Source organism: Danio aesculapii, chromosome 7, assembly GCF_903798145.1.
Source record: "Danio aesculapii chromosome 7, fDanAes4.1, whole genome shotgun sequence".
NCBI lineage: Eukaryota > Metazoa > Chordata > Actinopteri > Cypriniformes > Danionidae > Danio > Danio aesculapii.
Window position 1 is genome coordinate 12,289,007 of NC_079441.1, and position 21,251 is coordinate 12,310,257.

The window sequence follows — 21,251 nt, forward strand, 5'->3', positions numbered from 1 at the left end:
ATGCCAACATGTAATAGTGTAAACGGGAGTAAAAATTTGTATTTTTCATGAGCGGGTTGCTGCTGTGACGGGGGCGGGGCAGAAGATCGCGATGCCGGCTCAGCAGTTTGCTGTTTCTGTGTGAAGTCAAGAAAGAGGTCTAACTCTGTGCCACCACATAACTATAGATGTGTTCAAAAATTTGAATATATATATATATATATATATATATATATATATATATATATATATATATATATATATATATATATATATATATATATCAGTGTTTCCTCTAGGATTTTTCCAGCTGTGGCGGCAGACCTTTTTTACACAGATCTACTAACTACCTGTGCCGTTATTTCAATGACAAATGTCGTGAGCGCAGTATTACGAGTCGAGATCTCATTTATGCAATAGCCTACAGCATGCGAATCTCTTTGCTTGCGCACCGATTTCCTCTGCTCGTGCACAAAGCTTCTAGCTTGCCCTCAAATACGCACTGCTCAAGCGCAGTACACTGTTGCCAGATTGGGCAGTTTTGAATTTATTTTTGCGGCTAAAAAGTGACATAGTGACGTAGTGAAAATTTGAGCGGTTTTGCAACGGTGTGCCCGCCAGCCCCAGTCTGCCCTCATAAACCTGTTTTGATCTCCCAAAGAGATGCCATAGCCCCCGTTCTTCGCATACATACTCTAGAACAGTGTATAAACGCTTGTGATCGACAGCTTTTGGGCTGGAAACAGTCAGCATTATCTGGCAACACTGAGTGCAGATCTTCTTGTGCGCTCTCAAATAAACGCTGCTGAGGTGTGATTTAGTGTGTTTATGTAACGAGTATGTTTCCAACATTTATTAGATTTGCTAGGAATACTTACTAATGTCTCCAATAGACCTACAGAGCGGCATTAATGCGTCCTGAAATAAACTGAAACAGCTATACGTCGTGTTTGCTGGCCTCACGTATCACACACACCTGTCAGTCATTCAGCACGTAACCTTAAAGGGTTAAACAAATGACGCACAGCACTACTACGGTCGGTTACAGAAAAGTTCACGCGGTTATAATTCACTTACCCTTTAATACGTTTTGGTGCGATTGTCATCCGCTATTAAAAAAATAAATTGTTTTGAATGAGAAGCTGTAATGTAGCCGTGGCGGGATGAATTTTGGCATGTCGCCCCGCCATGGAAGAATGAATGTAGCGGAAACCATGTATCTCTTTCTTTCCTTCCTTCCTTCCTTCCTTCCTTCCTTCCTTCCTTCCTTTCTTCCTTCAATTCCTTCCTTTCTTCTTTCCTTCCTTCCTTCCTTCCTTCCTTTCCTTTCCTTTCCCTTCCTTCATTCTATAATATTTATAAATATATATTTATATATATAGTTGACGTCAGAATTATTAGCGCCCCTTTTATTTATTTTTTTTTTTTTTTCCATTTCCCAAATGATGTTAAACAGAGCAAGGAATATTTTCCTCTGGAGAAAGTCTTATTTGTTTTATTTCAGCTAGTATAAAAAGCATTTTTTCATTTAAAAAAAAAATGTAAGGTCAAAATTATTAGCCCCTTTAAGCTATTTTTTTCGATAGTCTACAGAACAAACCATCATTATACAATAACTTGCCTAATTACCCTAACCTGCCTTGGTAACCTAATTAACCTAGTTAAGCCTTTAAATGTCACTTTAAGCTGTATAAAAGAGTCTTGAAAAATATCTAATCAAATATTATTTACTGTCATCATGGCAAAGACAAATTAAATCAGTTGTTAGAAATGAGTTATTAAAGCTATTATGTTTAGAAATGTGTTAAACAAATCTTTTCTCTGTTAAACAGAAATTGGGGAAAAAAATAAACAGGGGGGGTTAATAATTCTGACTTTAACTGTATATATTCGAGTCCTGACCAGTAGGTAACGTCTGATACCGCGTGATCGGGCCCATTTTCTGATCACGTGATTGGATCTGGACATCACTAATAAATATATACAAATCTTCATACTTTTTTTAACCGATGACAGTTAAACGCGTCATCACAGTCTTATGAAAACAGTCCATTTAAAGAGCTTTTCACAATACATGCTGTTCAAGTCACTCAGCTACACAGTCTTCACTTTCTTTAACGTGATAAACAGCTAAACCTTTATTAAAAGGGAGCACGGATTTGAAATCAATGTGAGAAAGCTATAAACTGTATGTTATTATAAACTAGTCTGCATTTGCCAAAACTGTGTAAATGTGAGCACACATGCTAGCAGCGAACGTGTTGCTGTGATAAACACAAACAGCGCAAGTGACAGTGTTGTTATCGTTTAACAAGGACTTGCTGTTGCATTATGATGGTCTGCCAATTGAAACGATAATAGATCACACCTCCTCCAATAAAACACAACACCACAAAGAAGTGCCATAATGTAAGTTCATAAACAAGACTTGTCTGGATTATATGAAGCAACCAGGATGTTTTCTGACCTTATCAAAGTATTTGCAAAGCAGAGCTCTGGTTTCAGATGCAGACAGGTAGGTGAGTTTGGCCATCAGGTTCATCTCCCATTGGGTCAACATGCTTCCAGACGCCCGCAGCTGCCGCTGTCTTTGGGTGATCGCCTCGTTTTTGTATTCTATAGCAGCATCCAGAGCCTCGATAGCCTCGTCCAACTGGAAAAGTGTTCGTTCTTCCTGTTGCATAAAAGAGGACAGTGCAACTTCAATGCATGCAATATGAACACTATGCAAACATGCTTGTGCAAAAAGAATTAAACAAATTATAAAGCATACATTTGGCTTGGACATTTCTATTGTCCTATTTATTCTAGTTGACTTAACAGATTCAGAGAAATGTAATTAGTAATCTCTTTAAGTGATGGAAAAGTCTTGTAGTGGCAATTTCAAATAAAGAGACTCTTGGTGATCAAGAGACAGTCTTACAAGTTTTACTTCCAAAAAGATTTGACTCTTTGCGAAGAACAGGTCCGACAGCCATACAGGAACACTGGTTGCTGCAGAGGGTGACGCAAAGGCTAACTAGACACCAGGTTTTATCTTCTTTCCCCTGCTTCGTCACAGATGACACCCAGTTCTCTTTAGAGCAGGGGTGCCAAAACTTTTTTGTATGAAGGGCCAAAAAAAAAAAAACAAATAAACGGTTCATACACTTTCTTACTACAAAAATGAGTTTTCCAGGACTTTCAAGTCAATTTTCATGACCTAATGTTTCATGTAATGTCTACATATACGTGGTAAATCATAAGAAACGTTTAAATTTATTACAGCATATCATAAAACATGCAATAGTTTTAATTTATATTCATATCTATGTAAAATAGATGATGCTTACAAAGCACTAATAATGTGAGAGCATGTTTTGGCAAAGAAAAAAAAAAGAACAACTAACTTCCATTCCAATATACAGACATTTGTCAAACTCATTTTAGATAATCTTAATAGTTTGTTAAAATAGTAATAGTAGGTAAAACTACTTCTATTATAAAGCTGTGATCACACTGCACTTTTCGCTCCATAGACTTCCATTCATAGGCATGCAAATGCGGCAGACCAGATGTGCGACAAGTTTCGCATGTCATTGCATTCGAATGTTCAAGCTTGGTGAACCCTTACCTGCGAAATCACCTCAGGTAATTGCGTGAGACCAATAGAAGATCATTTAAAAAAAAGAAATATAAAATATGGAGCAATCGCTCACTTTTATTAATATCTAATCATATTGTTTAACCCCCTCACTTTTCACAGCGCCGTACAACAGAATTTGCAAGCACAAGCTCTAGTGTGACCGCAGCTTAAGTCGCTTTGGACAAAAATGTCTGCAAAATGACTAAATGTAAATGTAATTTTCATGACTTTTCCAAAAACCTTGTGGGTTATTCTGTTTTTTCCAAAACTTTTCAAGGCCTGGAAAATGCCATGTCAAAATTCCATGACTTTTCTAGGCTTTCTATGACTGTATTAACCCTGCAAATACCACTGTGGTATAGCCGTGTGCCTAATCATCTAGATGTGTGTGTGTGTGTGTGTGTGTGTGTGTGTGTGTGTGTGTGTGTGTGTGTGTGTGTGTGTGTGTGTGAGAATGTGTTTGCAAGCGCATGACCAATGTTTTTATTGGTCTTTCTCTCTCTTTAGTTTATTTTATTTCTCTCTTTTAGCTCAAGTTTAGATTACTTTACGCAAAAATCAAAATACATCCAAAACAAAACAAAAGAGTACAACATATACCGTGCAGGGAGATGCAGAAAAACACAAACATATATAGAGAGCCTCCTCCTTTAAAATAAAGTAACTAGAACAGATAAATTACAAAAAAATTTTAAAACATTAAAACACGTCACAAAGCAAAAATAATACTCTACAAATACATGCCTTCCATAATACACAAAACGCAATTAAAAAAAACTAAAGACACAACTAGAACCCAAAGAGTGTGCACTTGCAAATAAATAAATATATGATTAATTTAACAAATATTTTAAAAAACTAACATTAAAAAGACACATTGAGATGCTGTAGCAGACTAAAATATTGTACACATCAACACACATTGTACACTTCAACTTCACAGTCTGAACGTTCATGCCGTTTTAAAGATAAGTTATTTATCCAGTCGCATTTTAGTGTTTAAAAGTCACGCAAAATGATACTTAAACACAAATGACACTCTTTAAATAATAAAGAAAGCACTATTATATCAGATATTAAAGTCATTACCTGAGATTATAATTACCATAATTTGTATGCTGTTGTTCCAGTCACAATGTCGCATGAAAAATAAACCACTCTTAAAATAGAATCCTTTGTTGCTCAATGCATATCGTTGACTTGGTTGGGTAGGACAAAAAGCCTCATTAGCAAAAACATCCACTGAGTGTTGCGGTGTTCTATTGTATGGTGTAAAGCATAGATTTGACTTGGATTTATTAAAAAATTCAAAGGCATAGCTTTGAAAAAAACATTCCAGAATTGAAAATGTCAGAATACTTTAAAAACCTAAAGCATTTATGTCTGGAATACAATCAATATAAAATGCCAAAACACTTCATACATCATACACTTGCCAATGTTATAACATTTACATTTACATTTACATTTAGTCATTTAGCAGACGCTTTTATCCAAAGCGACTTACAAATGAGGACAAGGAAGCAATTTACACAACTATAAGGGCAGCAGTGAACAAGCGCTATAGACAAGTTTCAGGCGTGTGATTATAAATTGTTGAAATGTTGAAAAATTGAAAATCACAAACTAAAGATCTAGGGATTGCACACTATTGTACACTTCGTTACAAAAGTCTTGCTGCCTATCCAACTTTTAGGAACAACAAATAACACCATAACTTCTAGTTGATTATTTGGAATCAGAAGTGGCTTAAATGAAAGGTAAAGGCCTCTAGATTACGCTTATTTTACCAAAATAAAATATAATCATGTCTTGATTGTTCATTATTTAATTAGGACAGTAAGGTCTGACTTTGCTTAGACAAAAGTCTTGTCACTTAACAGAAATAATTAACAGTATAGAATATAAAGTCATGGTGCAGTGGAAAAAGAATTAATATTATGTATAACTCCCATGAGCTTGGAGGACTGCATCCATACATCTCTGCAATCACTTGCAGGACTCCCAGAGTTCATCAAGAATCTTTGGATTCATCTTCGATGCCTCCTCCATCTTAACCAAGACATGCTCAATAATGTTCATGTCTGGTGACCGGGCTGGCCAATCCTGGAGCACCTTGCCCTTCATTGCTTTCAGGAACTTTGATGTGGAGCCTGAAGTATGAGAAGAAGCGCTATCCTGCTGAAGAATTTGCCCTCTCCTGTGGTTTGTAATGTAATGAGCAGCACACATGTCTTGATACCTCAGGCTGTTGATGTTGCCATTCACTCTGCAGATCTCTCGCACATCCCCATACTGAATGTAACCCCAAACCATGATTTTTTTCTTCACCAAACTTGACTGATTTCTGTGGGTCAATGCAGGTTCCAATAGGTCTTCTGCAGTATTTGTGATGATTGGGATGCAGTTCAACAGATGATTCATGGGAAAAATTGACCTTCAGTCACTTTTCCAAATGATCAACTAGAATTCATTATTTTTTGCTTTTACAACTGGGATCAACGACAAGACTTTTGTCAGGCAGTGTACTTTTAACTCATTCTGAACATTTCCTTTTTGCTAGGAGACATCATAATGTTAAAAAACAGGCTCAAAATATCAATGGAATCATAGTTTGGAGCTACAAAATCCAAGCTTGTGCCAAACACACACTGCATCATTTTGTGAGAAATCTGTCAATTCTGACTGCCCAAAGTCAGCTCAAAGCACAGGCCTTTCCATACTTCCAACTGAGCCACAAATCTGTGCAAAAGTCATGTACTGTGTTCAATCCAAGTTAGCTTGGACATTTGAACTTATAAAATATTTGTAAAACAATTGTAAAATTCTGAAAGAAGCCCCCAAAAAACCACCCGTGCATATTAACATCAAACATGCATGAGGAGAGATTGATTTTGGAAACTGAGAAACATCAAATGTGATGACAAATTCTTCAAGTTTTCTCAAATATTTTTGATGCTGTGAGAAAACCTGAAAACACAGAACTCATCTATATGCAATTTACAAAGGCATATGAGTTTCTTTCTTCTGTTGAACACAAAAGAAGATATTTTGAAGATTGTTGGTAGTTGTCACTCGTTGACTTCCAGTCATTTTTTTCCTACTAGAAAAGTCGAAGGATGCCGGCAACCAGCATTCTTTAAAACATCTTCTTTAGTGTTCAACAGAAGAAAGAAACTCCAAAAGGTTTAAAACCAGGGTGCGAACTACAAGGGAGTTTGACCCCCCAATTAACACTTGATGCCCCCTGAAGGAGGTAAAAAAAGATTTATAGGGCATCAGTTTTTTTAATGCTAAGAAATATTTCACTCTGACCTGTATTTTAAATAGTAATGTTTATAATTAAAACAATACATAATATAAATTTAAATTTGATCACCCCTATAACGGTTCAAACCATTGTTAATGCATAATTGCGCCAATCAGTCTATTTGAGAAAAAAACGTATGAAAGCTGCAGATCTAGAGCACCAATTAACGTGTTCACAAGACTTAGTTTTCTCGTAAGATAGGTGTTTGTATCTATATTTAGCCTAAAAATAAAATCAAATTAGACGCATAGTTTGTAGCTTAACCTACAGTAACATCTGAAATAGCTAATCAGAGAACACTGTAGGTCAGAATACACTACATTTCCCTCAAAACGCTGAAAAATTAAATACGTTTTTTAATGAACTAGATGTAAGTAAAAATAAATACATAAATGACTGAAGCATGTATAACACAAACTAACCGAAACAGTTGACCCCCCTGATCGTCAATGTATAATTCACACACTGTTTAAAACCACATGAGCGAGATAATGGGTGAACTAGGACTTTAAGAATGATATTCACACAAGAGATTTTTGTGTTACAACTACTTTATGTAAAGACAAATTCTGTGTGAACTAGCTTCTAATGTGGTAAATTACATTATTAATGGTGCTGTATGCAAGTTTAAAACCCTGTGGTTGAACCAGGTATTGCATTCCTGGATCAAAACAAACGCAAACGCAGGTTACCAGATTGAGGATTGATGGAATTGCTCAAGAATAGCTGTGTTTATTTGCTTTATAAAGGCTGAAAAACAGCTTTGATTCGATTGGAGCAGTGTCTGAGTCCACCTTTCAGAGGTCCACCCAGCTCTGTGAGCTCATAAACTCCTTCATAAACTTCTCGAGAACACCTCGATGATGAAAGCTTTCAGCAGTGCTTCTGACTGAGCCGAGCCCAGTTTGATGAACTGTTGTCGGTGTTGGCAGGAGGATTTTCCCCCAGGACACCAGCAACAGGCGCTATGCCCCCACAAGAGCAATCTCCTGATTGGTTAACACGGCGCAAATGTCCGCTGAAGATCAGATTTTCAAACTCGAGTGATTCACGCGAAACACACGACACGCGTGTTAAGTGCATCAATCGTGCAAAACACTGAACATTTCATTCGTGCGAATCGAATACTTAACATGTAAATCACTCGCACTTGGCGCTTCTTCCGTCTCTGGTGTGAACGCAGCATAAGAAACGACTTCTATTTCTTGCAGCTGAATAACAGAAAACTTATAACGATCGCCTCAGGTACACCTCATGTGCTTTATTCAGTATTAAACGCTAATAATAAGTTTGAATGCCATTTTACATGACATTTATTGCCATATACTGAAAGCAGCAGCAGATGGTTCATCTCGGATGTTGAAAATAAAATAAACAGTTTGAAATTGAACTTTAGAAATGCGACTCAAAACCATCACATGTCAGTGATTCAGCATGTACATTTAATAATGTTAAAGAGGTTTAATATGTATTAATTAGATATAAACCTTACCATTGCATGAGTGAATGCACTATTCTGTGCTTCTGAATGGCTGTATTTAAATTTCTGTCACGTTTCGTCTGGCGCAAACAGCCAAATTGCTTATCGCTGCAAAGTGTTGTTAGGACACGGAGTTACAATGTTACCTGCTCACCTAATGTTTACGTAATATTTATATAATTTGCTAATTAATAGCCTCATGCGGAGTCTGCTAACATTACTGTCCACCAGAGGTCGCATTTTGGACACGGGTGCATGATTTGAGAGGGTTTCTGAATGAATGAATGAAATATGTGTAGTTTTCCACTACGGCAAAACGGAGAGCTGAAATATAATTGGTTAAACTGGCAGGGGGCAGGTTAAAAGAACCAAAACAAAGACAGACGTTCAGTCAAGTAACTCACATTTTCAAAGCAGAATATCTCACTTCAGCATTGTTTATCAGATAAACAAGAATGTTCATTCAGCATGTTTCTTAAATATCTGCAAACATATTAGGGTACTTTTATGCTTTAAAAGAGTCTAAAACTTATAACAGCACATGAAACCAAGCAAACAAAGCAGATAGGAATTTCTAAAGCTAAAATCTGAAAAAGCCCAAAATTCACATGCATTAATTTTAAATAACGTTGGTTTAGAAGTTCAGAATCTAATGTGATTTTCACCTCAGGAGAGAGCAGGTTGCCCTGCCTCAGTTTGTCGTCCAGCTCCACTCGTTGTTTGAGGAGCAGCTCCTTCTCCTGCCGAAGGTTGGAGATCTCCTGTCTGATCTGCTGGGAGTCCTGAGCACTGCCACTACGCAGAAGACCGTTCCTCTCAGTGAGCTCCCGTTCCAGAGACTCAATCCGGCTCGACAAGGTTAACAGGTCTTGACTAAGAGCCTGCAGAGATAACAGAGCATGTCAATGTATTGATCACATCAGTCATCTGATCTCACGATTGATCTCACGAGCAGGCGCAGCCATTGAAACCTTATTGGCTAGAGACTTCTGGTCACACTCACTTCAATTCACTTTTAGCCTTAAAACAGCTCGTTATGATTTTATAACTATATATTTTTTGGTTTTATGTCATAAACACACTTGTCTGTAGATCAAGCAGTTTGACCATTTTCTCTCGTTTGTTATTCTCAGTCATTTCTCCCAAAGACAACTAAATGGAAGATCTAAAACAAACTGCATTAAAGAGCTTACTTCCGCATTGCAGAATAATGTCAATACAGACTTATAATGTGGGGAAGTAAAGCCACAGAATTCATACAGACCTGGCTAGAGCGAAGCTTTTTGGATTCCAGGCCACTGCGCTCCAAGAGTAAAGCTTCTTTTTTGGCCAAGATCTCCTCCCTCTTGGTCAACTCTCCTTCCAGGTCTTCAAGGCCACGCCGTTGATCCAGAACCTTCTCCATTTCCTCATCAAGCCAGCGTTTCTGCTCCTCTATCTTCTGCTCAACCAGATGTTTTTAATGTTACCATTTATTAAATATTGTACACAGACTTACATGCTTCAGAAAAAAGGTGCTAGCTCTCCATTGACAAGAGAGTGACCTTGATGCTACACGTCGCTAGCAGTGTGAATGCATGAAACCAACAGCCAACAGTTGCGTTGCCATTACCTTTCAAATTGTGCAAATTAAAATTGTGAATTTAAAATAGACCTAATGGAAAGAGGTACATTTTGCTATAAGTGTTTTTAAAAATGCTATATTCTGCAAAAATGAAATGTATTATTATTATTATTGTTGGATTTACAGGTCAACTTGTGTATGTTTGTGCAGGGTCCGTGTACCTTTGGTCATTGGATTTTAATTTTAGAAACGGATTTTGAAAAACAAGCCTTTTTTTAAATTTTCGTTTGAAAATTAAAAAACGAATATTGAAATACAAGGCGTTTTTCTTTTTCATGGTAAAAAACGAAAAAGCAAAATTCAAAAATGATTTGATTTAATTTTTTTTATTTTGAACAACAAAAAATTCATTTCCCAGAGATGGTTTGCAGCCGGAAGAGCATCCGCTGCGTAAAAACATGCTGGATAAGTTGGCGGTTCATTCCGCTGTGGCGACCCCAGATTAATAAGAGAAATAAGCCGAAAAGGAAATGAATGAAGGAATGAACAAAAAGTAAACTCACCAGAAAACAAAAACGAATAAAGGCTTGTTTTTTATAATCCGAAACCAGATAGGCCAACTCATTCACGGTGACGCAATGTTGTCACACACGAGTTAACCTGCTATAGGCTATTTTTCTTTTCGACTTAATAATGTGATCAAAGGTATTTTCTTGTGATAACGGAATTTTGTTATGACATATTTTCCTCATTAAAGCCGGTTATTTATATATATATATATACATACATATACATATATATATATATATATATATATATATATATATATATATATATATATATATATATATATATATATATATATATATATATATATATATATATATACATATACATATACACACTGTATAACATTGTATATAAATATATATATAATATATATTTATTATTACTTATTTTTTACATAGCAGCATTTTAAATGGAACAATATATTCGATGATTATATGCATTATTTGCGTTGCTTCACTGAACAGTTCTCTGAAAAAGTTTAATGTTAAAATCACTTCCACTTCAGGAGTGACAGTAACATTAGACCTTCGTTTGGAATCATTACACACATTTCAACAAGTCATCTCTCCACGTTATAGGCTAGTTCGAAATCAAAATAAACATAATTCATTTAATCTGAAAGGAGTTCAGCCGCTTTCATAAACACAGTCATAAGCATCCCAATGTCTTCCAAAGTGGACTATCGGACAACATTACAAAAACTTTGCTAGGGTTGATAATGAGCTTTAAGACCCCCGTTGTGTGCGTCTTCACCCCAATTACAACCTATTCTATTGCCTAATATAACCTATAATCATATCATCGCTCTGCCGAGAAGAGTGGTTGAGCTCAAGTGGATCAAATGAAAAGCATCTTAAAAGGGGTGGGGCATGGCAAATACTAGAGAGCATTTGATTGGTTATGATTTGATGAGTAAAGTGTGAGGTGACGTGAAAAAAAAAAAAGAGTTGCTCCATTTAGGCAGATGTGACAAACTACAAGCTTTACAATGTTTATATCAGTTTTATATGTTCTAAATGTGAATATTGTTTTGGAGCACACTAGCTTATAGTTATCTTAAAAACGAACAATACTGATACGTGAAAAAAACTTATTTTAATTTCATGGGACCTTCAATACGTGGGAATCAATTCACAACCATGTCCCAGCCAACCAGCAAATACATTGTTCTAGAATCAATAACATAAATCGCATGCCAATACCAGGCTAAGAGGGAATTTAGGCAACAAATCATACATGTTGAAATAAGCTACTGAAATGTACCCTTGTCCTCAGGGAGAGAATAATAAAACTCCTTCAAACGTCAGTCAAACTATTAAACACCACAACTGAGTAAACAGATCTAAAAATAATGCTGGGTAATAGCTGTGGGAAGGGTTTGATAAAAAGGAGCACAATTTGGCTTCTCTGTCTGAACCCACCTGCTGTTCCTCTAGTGATACGACCGAGCCGTTACTTCCACTTCTCCTTTGCCGCTGGAAGGCTGCGATTTCCTCAGTCTTAATCCTCAGAATTTTCTGCTGTTGTTCGTTCTTTATCTCCAGCTCCTTTGAGAAAGAGAAAGAGACTGCTTAGTAAATAATTCTCTATTGAACCATGAGAATAACCGAGAGGCTGCAGTTTCTCTGTAGATTATTATTGTTCACAACACAGAAAAGATGATGACTAATGCTGGCCCTTACACAACAGAACAGAACAGAACATGGTTTTATAAAAGAAAATCTGTGATAAACACTACAAAAAAATAAAATAAACACTACAAAAAAAATTAGAATAAAATAAAAATAGAATAAAATAAAAATAAATAAATAAATAAATAAATAAATAAATATATATATATATATATATATATATACATACTGTTAAATATAAAATTTCTACAGCAGTAACAGCACTATTCAAAGAAAGAGGAGTAATCAGAAGCACAAGAGACAGAAAATACCTTAATTCTTACATTTTATTAAAGTAAATCTGCTTGGTAAGTTTTGTATTGTATACACTACAATTTAAAAGTAAAATAGTTCAGTTTTCTGTTGAACAGAAGAAGATATTTTGAAGAATGTTAAAATCTGGTAGTCATTGAGATCCATAGAACCATTTTAATATGCTAATTTGGTCCCTTAATTATCTTAATAATAATAATAATAATAATATTATCATCATCATCATCAGTTGCTGTTTAATGTTTTTGTGACGTCAATGATTAAAATCTTCCCCATAATAAGTAGAATTGTACTAGAAAGCTAGTAGAAAGGTTTATTTTAAAACAGAAATCTTTTGCAAAATATTTTTACTAGGGTTGGGTATCGTTTTTTTTTTTTTTTTGATGAGTTGAAGTCAATTTATTTTGCCCTCTCATTCATTTAAAATAATGTTTCTGAACATTTTCACAGTGTTTCCTAAAAAATAATTATTCTGGAGTCATAAGTCGTATTTCTTATTGTTTATTTTCTTATATTTTCTTATATGTTTTTAATAAAAAAAATAAAAATAAGGTCAGTATTATTAGCCTCCTTAAGAAATATTTACTGTATATTTTTTGATAAACAACAAATCAGTTACAAAATAATTTGACTAATTTCAACTTTCGTAGTTAACTGATCAAATCTTTAAATTACTTCTTAATCTGAAAAAAAAAAAACTATAAAATACTTAAAGGGACTTTGAATACAACTGTCTTGCAAAATAACTAGTAAAATATTATGCACTGACTGTCAGCATGGGGAAGATAAAAAGTAGATATTAGAAATTAGCTAAACTATTATGTTTAAACGTGTTGTGAATAAATCATGTGTTGAAGACGGACATCAAAAATGAATGAAGGCAAAACTAAACGAGTTGAATATGACTTACATGAGCGTGACTGAAAACTACATTTGATCAATGTGTTACATCTGTTCTTTGGTACTTGCCGACTGTTTGTAAATTGAATACTAAATTTCCTAACGTAAAACTATGTACACTAGATTTCTGATTAATAATGGTCTCTGCATAGCCGAGCACTTCTTATATTAAAAGTGTTCAAATCGCTATTACCTGTGTCAATTTGGGCGTCAACCTCTGACGAATGCGGGGAACTGGGCTAATGCGCACAGCACCGTTACCGACAGAGAGAGCAAGTGTGCACGTTGCTGTGTCAGAATCTTTGCTTGTAAAATACGCTTTAGAACGCTTGGTTTAAGCAAATTTGATGAACGTGATCATGCGTGTTGATCTGAAGAGAGTCGCTCTCACAAACCGAATGCGCTGTACTGCCTACGTGCATTGCGTGCGTACGTTCCCTAAGCAACAAGAACTAACATGACATCACCTGTCTGCATTCCTCAAAGTTGTTTAGGATTAAATGTTTAGAGATGGTGTGACAACGCGTACCTATGTGCCTTTGATGCTATAATGGCACCGAGTTTCGGTACCCAACCCTAATTTTTACTTTCCCTTTTGAACAATTTAAAGTATCCTCCCTGATTAATCTCTCCAAAAAGTTTCCGATATATTTATTAAAATAAACAAGAACCACCAGACCCTATGTTTAAAATCATTCCCAATCCTCTGCAATTCAACTGAAATCCAGCTTCATTTTAAATTCCTTTTTTTAAACCCCCAATTCTGTTCCCCATTCCTCACTGATACTGAGCAAACGCAACACTGAAGTCAATTGCACAATCACCTTGACTCTGTGTTTTCCTTTCTGCATCTCGGTCTCCAGCCGTCTCTTCTGCTGACTCTCCTCACGCAGACGGCGCTGCAGAAGGTCCTGCTGCTGCTTCATGTTCTGCACGTTTCTCTCCAGTTCCTGCACGCGCCGTTCACTCTGAGCAGACAGAGAGGCCAGCTGCGCAGTGTCCCGCTGCTTCTGCTTCAACACCTGAAAAGCATGCGTGCACATCTACAGTTTTACTGACAAAATCTAGTCTGCTTTGAATTTGATAAAATTATGAACTGCATTGAATTTGTATTCCATAAAACTGCAGAATATGTACCGTAAAATGCTAAGAATTACTGAAATATTATACAGTGGGTATAAAATACGTATTGAACACGTCATCATTTTCACGGGTTAAAATATTTCTAAATGAGCTTTGATGTGAATTGACCCAGATATGGGTTAAAAAAATAGTGAGGATCCCTCATCACATTGTAACAAGTCTCTGCCTAAATATGATAGTTACCTCTGAAGCTTCAAAACAGCTAATCATTCTGGAGCTTATGGTGCCTTGGGAAGAGCATATTGAGGAGGCCAATGAGAGGAAACATCCTACGTACCAGGAACTAGTGGAGGAGTGCAGGAAAGAGACTGGAGAACTTTCTATGAGCTGTTGCATCCCCTGGATGCATTTATTATTATTGTTTATTTATTGTGTGTTTACTGCCCATTGGGAGTGGTTATGTTGTGTGTTTCTCTCCCACTCTTCCTATGTGTCTCTCTGCCTGCTTGCTAGGTAGAGCTGATTAGGCCCAGGTGGTGCTCATCATTGTGAGCGTGCTGCAGTGACACGCAGCTACAAAAGAGCTGTGTGCCTCAACCCAAAGGGAGGTTCACTTCTCCCCTTCTCCAGACTTGTGTTTGTTGCATACTTTTAGGTATTGACCTGTTGTGTGATGTGAGAAGTTTATTGAGCTATTGGGTCCAATTCAACTTCTGTCTTTTGAAGAAACTTGGTGTTTGCCTTGTGTTGTGGAACTTACAGGCAGGGTGTCTGCTTTCCTAGTTATTATTTAAATATACTCTTTGTGTGGTATTTAAAAGGTAACTGTACTGTTTCTTTGTCCGATTTAACTTTTTTGATATAAAAAAAGGGGTCGTAGGGAGAGGGTACCTTTTTTTTTTTTTTTGTACCCGTTTCACTCTGTTCATTCATTGTAAGAGAGATGAGGAAAGCCTTTGTTGTTTTATTTCTTTTCTTTTACCTGAACTTGGTTATTTAGTACTCCTCCTAAGCTAGTTCCTGTTTTGTTTGTTGTTTTTGGTTAATCCTTCTCCTGAAGAGCTTCTTATATTGTTGATTTACTGAGAATAAAAGATTTAAGTTTACTCTTGTGGTTGTTTCACATTTCTGAGGCAGAGGATTGAAGTGTTTCCTCAATTTTGCTTAACCTATACATATTTCATTAATTTACATTTACATTTAGCAGACGCTTTTATCCAAAGCGACTTACAAATGAGGACAAATGATTTGTTCTTCTTTTCCTTGAATTATACATTTTAGTTTACTTTGTTATTTTCCTTCCCCACCCCTAGACAAAAAGGGGAAGGAACGTAACAGAGCCCATAGAAGTTGGCTGTAGAGGCTTTGCAGGGAGTTCACTTTGCGAAGTCCTCAGTCATTTGGCCATTATAGGGGTGGCAAAGAAAAAAGCCATTTCATCCACAAGTGAAGCCGCAGAGAAGGCCACAAGGTGGTTTTGTATTAAGGGGCGCTGATCCATGGACTGCTACTGGGACACAAGTAAGGTCTTGATCAACCCCGGCTAGGTCGCCTGGGTGAGAGTGTATGATGTTGGAAACCCGAAACACCCAATGATCCCAGAATCCATAAGATGTTTCTTGCATAATTAAAATTTTATACAGCGGGAAAAATAAATATTGACAAATAAGCTGTTGACTAATATTTTAGCAATTAAAAAAAAATCCAAACAAATAAAGCTAAAGAAAATAATGCAAAACTTGTTGTGTAATATAATTGGGATTTCCATTCTTTTTTTAAACATTCTTCATGTGTTCAATAATTTTTCCCTTTGTAATTTTATTTTATTACACAAAATGTAATTTCTAAACTAATTGCTTTTGTTTGCTTTGTATGTATGGATTACTTTGGCTGTTACTGACATCTTGAGAAAATTTCAAGCCAACAGCACCATGTTTTGATGTGTTCAAGAGTTTTCTTTACTTGCTCTATATCATCTCTGGAATATTTCTTTTTTGGTACCCTAAAACCTTTAAAGACAAACATCACTCAAACAGGATTTCCATAATGATGCCTTTCGGCGATCTAAAGCTGCCAGACACAGACCTGAACTTTGCTCTGCGCAGCTGCGATTTTCCTCCTGCACTCCTGAGCTTTGGATCGGTCAGCGGCATCACGGCCGCCCTGAACCTCCAGCTCCTGCAGCTGCTTTTGTGCCTCTGTGAGCTCCACTCGGGCCTGCTCCGCCTCGGCCTCCAGCTCTGAGATCTTACGACTGTACTGCCTGTTCATGGCCTGAGCGTCTTTACCTATGCAGAAAAAGAAACATGATTATTATAATTTGTTTTTGTTTTGCATTTATTTAAATGGGGTATATGCGCAGCTAATGTTTTCAGCCAATGACAAACTTTCGGAGAAAGGTTTATGTGACTATTTTTAATTTCATAAGGTTCCTTCAACAGCGTCAATGTTGCATTGTAATTAAAATACAATCAGTTAACTAGACTTAAGCATTCATTTAAGGCCGGCTCAAACTGTGCGATTTTTAATAATCCTGAATGATTGTAGCATGTTGAACTGCATGAACATGGCTCCCATGTCACACTGCAAGATCTCAGCTGTCATAAAGTCAGACTGAACAACAATGAAAACGCGCCAAACACGAAAGAAAACGCCCCCGGAGTTCGATGTCATCCACTCGTGACACTTTCACTATCCCGTGTTCTAAAATGATTCCTCGCAGCAAACGTAAACAATCTGTAGCAGCAATTTTGCACACGGCGTGTCTCAATAATAAAACCAGGAAGAAAAAAAACAGTTTTGACATTTCCCACCGGTTATTTGAACTGTTGCATGCATTGCATCATCAAACTCGGAGCTCCTATTGGTTCTTGAATTGACGCTTATCGCAGCTGTTGTCACACTGCAGGAAAGTGTCTGAAATCTTCTGACACTGAACGAACTTCATCGGAGGAAAAATCTGATCGCAACGGGCACTAAGCGGCTGTCAGTGAACATGTCAAACCAACGATCAAAGATCACAGATTTTAACCCAGGATTTCAGGAATCTTTTAGGATTTCCCAAATTTGTAAGCAGGGCTTTAGTTGTTCAAGCGTAAAGCGAGCTAAATGACAGTGTAAACGACAGCACCATTAGTAGCAGGCTGAAACTCCAATGAAAACACTGGGGTAAAATAAATTTTCATATTTTAAAGACATGATACACCTTTTATACCGTATATCAATAAGACAGTGAAGATCACTGATTTTTAAAGAAATCAGATCTTAAAAGTGGTGATTGTGTAATGGAAGCGCTTGGGCTGGCTGAAAATTAAAAGTCTGTGCATATACCCCATTAAAGTGACCATTGAAACGATTACAATTTCACCAATTCCAAATAAAAGCACACTTGGCAATAAAACTGATTCTGATTCTAAAAAAAATTGACTGTTCATCTATCAAAGAATCAAAGAAACCTGGCAACCCTGCCACATGTTTAATATTCCTCTACTTATGTAATCACAGCAGCTAAGACTCACACGATTACAAAAAAACAGATCAGTTCCGAATTCCAAACATCTAAATATTTTGTGTAAAATAAAAAAAAAATTGATTTTGAATTCATCAAATGTGACTGGGCTGTGAATATTCTGGCCTAATTTCCATTTAATTTGAGTAGGTTTTGAGTCTGCTTTAAGATGGATTTTTTTTTTCTGGGACCTAGCAACCCTGCCACATGTTTAATATTCTCCTACTTACGGAACTATAGAAGCCAAGACTCACACATTCATGAAAGAAATAAAAAAGATCAGTTCTGAAGTCCAAACATCTACATATTTTATCATACAAAATAAAAGATTGCAAATTACAAAAAATAGATGAGTTCAGAATTCCAAACACCTATTTATTTTAATGTGTAAAATAAAAAAAGATTGAATTTTAATTCTTCAAATGTGACTGGACTGTGGATATTCTGGCCTAATTTCCATTTATTTTGGGTAGGTTTTAAATCTGCTTTAAGATTTTAAGGATTTTCTTCTGGCACCTGGCAACCCTGCCGCATGTTTAATATTCTTTAACATCGGTGGTAGGGAACCTATTACTCTCGAGCCACATGTGGCTCTTTGACCAAAAATATGTGGCTCTCCAGCTGTCTTCAAAATTATTCTACCGTTTAAAAAACTATAACCATCACTACTATAAACATCAGTTTCCTATCGAAAATAAAACTACAATCCCCTTTTAAATTGTAATTTTATACAGCACAATGAATAGGAACTCAGTTAACAATAAAAGGAGGTTTCGACCAATGTGCGTTTGTGGCGATGTGGATAAACTTGTATTGCGACACCAAATAAAGAGCAAACAACTTACATTTCTATGGTAACTTAAATTCAAACAACATTAATAAGTGGTGATGGCGAAAAGAAAAATACTCTAAATTGTTCTTCATTCAATTCAATTCAATTCACCTTTATTTGTATAGCGCTTTTACAATGTAGATTGTGTCAAAGCAACTTCACATAAAAGGTCATAGTAAATTGGAACAATGTAGTTCAGTTTGTAGTGTTTAAGTTCAGTTCAGTTTAGCTCAGTCCAGTGTGGCTTAAAAATCACTACTGAGAGTCCAAACACTAAAGAGCAAATCCAACGATGCGCAGCTCTACAGATCCTGAACCATGCAAGCCAGGGGAGATTCATGGACTTGCTCAACATGTGATGCTTCATATTTGTTTATTTTTGAGTTGTGCAATAATTTTAGCCATTCATAGTATTACAGTAGCAAATGCATTTTTAAAAACTCATTTTGATATATATATATATCCAAATGGCTCTTTACAAAAATGCATTTCATAAAAAAAATCCGAAATGGCTCTTTGCTGAAAAAAAGGTTGCCCACCCCTGTTCTACATATATAACTATAACAGCTAAGATGCATTCACAAAAAATAGATCAGTTATGATTTCCAAACATCTACATACTTTATCATGCACAATAAAAAAAGATTGATTTTGTCTGTATTTTGACTGTAGATATTCTGGCCTAATTTTCATTTATTTTGAGTAGGTTTGGAGTCTGCTTTAAGATGGATTTTTTTTTTCTGGGACCTGGCATCCCTGCCACACATTTAATATTCTTCTAACTATAGCAGCTGAGACTTGCACATTCACAAAAAAAATAGACCAGGTCTGAATTCCAATCAAGCCAAATCCTATAGACAGCACTGAAAACATCTTTTAATATTGACTACTTATTTAATATTTTAGTACTTCAATTTTTGCCAGTTAGGTTTTCGCTGTGCCTCACCTGTCTTGACCAGCTCTTTTATCAGCTCCTCCTTCATGCGGATGGTGATAGAGAGCTCTCTGATCTTCTGCTGAGCCTGGAGAAGTCCTCGATCAGAGCAAAACTCTCCTCCAAAACCTCTCACGCTCTCCCACACCGAGCTCTCGCCAATGCTGCTGTTAGCTGGAAAACCAAGCAAAGCAAATCAAACTTAATCAAAGTAATATCCGAAAGCTGGAAATTAGAGTAAGACCTCTTCTGTGTAACTCTAAGACCCTGCCTGAAGGCTTGTAATACTCACACGTGCGTCTGTTGAATTGCATGCCTGGAGGATGACCGAGTCCTAGTGTCTGAGGAAGGGCTGTCCTGGTCCCACCACAAGGTGCTTGGAGAACTGGAATGTCTTTTTTTGTCCAGGTTACATTGATGGATCTGTCGAGATTTTATGGAGATTAGCTTTTTCTCAGTGGGACATCAGTAATTCATTGTTTTTAAACAGATGAGTTTTCCATTTTTGAATTCATTCAACTGATCTGCATGTCTGGCAGGAGCACTTTAGCTTAGCTTAGCATAAATCATTGAATCAGATTAGACCATTAGCACCTACTCAAGAAAAAACCCCCAAAAACTCAATATCTGATCAGCAGAAATTTGTTAATATCATCTCCCATACTTGCGTTTGTCTCTAGTGGTTTGCACGTGGCCATCTTCATCTCTATTCACTTTCCTAGAGCTTTCACAGTGAGTGTTTCCATGTCCGCTGTCCCATTGGGTCTGTTCTAAAAGAGAACTGCTGTCTACTGATGCACCGACGTCAAGCTAAAAAACAGGTCACACAAAGGAGAATAACAAAGGTCTTAACAAGGGTCTAAAACTAACACTTTATTTATTTATTTATTTATTTAATTTTTAGTAATGCTGGACAAAGATTAATCACATCCAAAATAAAAGTTTGCTTTTACATTATATTCGCTGTATTAAATACATTTAGTATGTACATGTAATACACGCTCATAAATAAAAACAAAACTATACAAGAAAATTTTTACAGACATTTAAATTTAGATATGTTGTATCATATACATATATATTTTATATCTATAAATTAAATAAAAGTTTCTCAAATATATGAATGCATGTGTGTATTTATATATATACACACACACACACACAGTACATGTACATACACATATATAATGTAAATACAAACTTTTATTTTGTACGTGATTAATCACAATTATTCTTTGTCCAGCACATTTTTTGTTTTTACAAATTATAGTAATTGCTGCATTTTGCCAAAAAAAAAAACAACAAAACAAAACACATCTTCACTCTTATCACATCTGTTTGCCTAGGCCAGGACTATTCAATTGGTGGCCCGCGGGCCCAACCTGGCCCCTGAGGCAATATGTTCCGGCCCTCCAAATAGTGTGACAAAGTAGAAATTAGTTAATTTTAGTAAATTTAGTTCAGTCGCAAAATGGCCGCTATAGTTATGAAGTGACGTGCGTCTGTTTAATACAGCACAATCT

General features: G+C 36.2%; 1 protein-coding gene across 1 annotated transcript in view; it reads right to left on the reverse strand.

The window, feature by feature from the left end:
- The window catches only part of kif7 (kinesin family member 7), a 53,323-nt gene that overhangs the window by 10,626 nt on the left and 21,446 nt on the right, over window positions 1-21,251 (reverse strand). The window contains exons 8-16 of the mRNA XM_056461055.1: window positions 20,393-20,538; window positions 20,021-20,151; window positions 19,741-19,902; window positions 16,540-16,742; window positions 14,196-14,393; window positions 11,950-12,075; window positions 9,659-9,835; window positions 9,060-9,275; window positions 2,447-2,653 (exon numbers count right to left, since the gene is read on the reverse strand). Of these exons, the coding sequence (XP_056317030.1) occupies window positions 2,447-2,653; window positions 9,060-9,275; window positions 9,659-9,835; window positions 11,950-12,075; window positions 14,196-14,393; window positions 16,540-16,742; window positions 19,741-19,902; window positions 20,021-20,151; window positions 20,393-20,538 (1,566 nt within the window). The remainder of the gene's footprint in view (window positions 1-2,446; window positions 2,654-9,059; window positions 9,276-9,658; window positions 9,836-11,949; window positions 12,076-14,195; window positions 14,394-16,539; window positions 16,743-19,740; window positions 19,903-20,020; window positions 20,152-20,392; window positions 20,539-21,251) is intronic.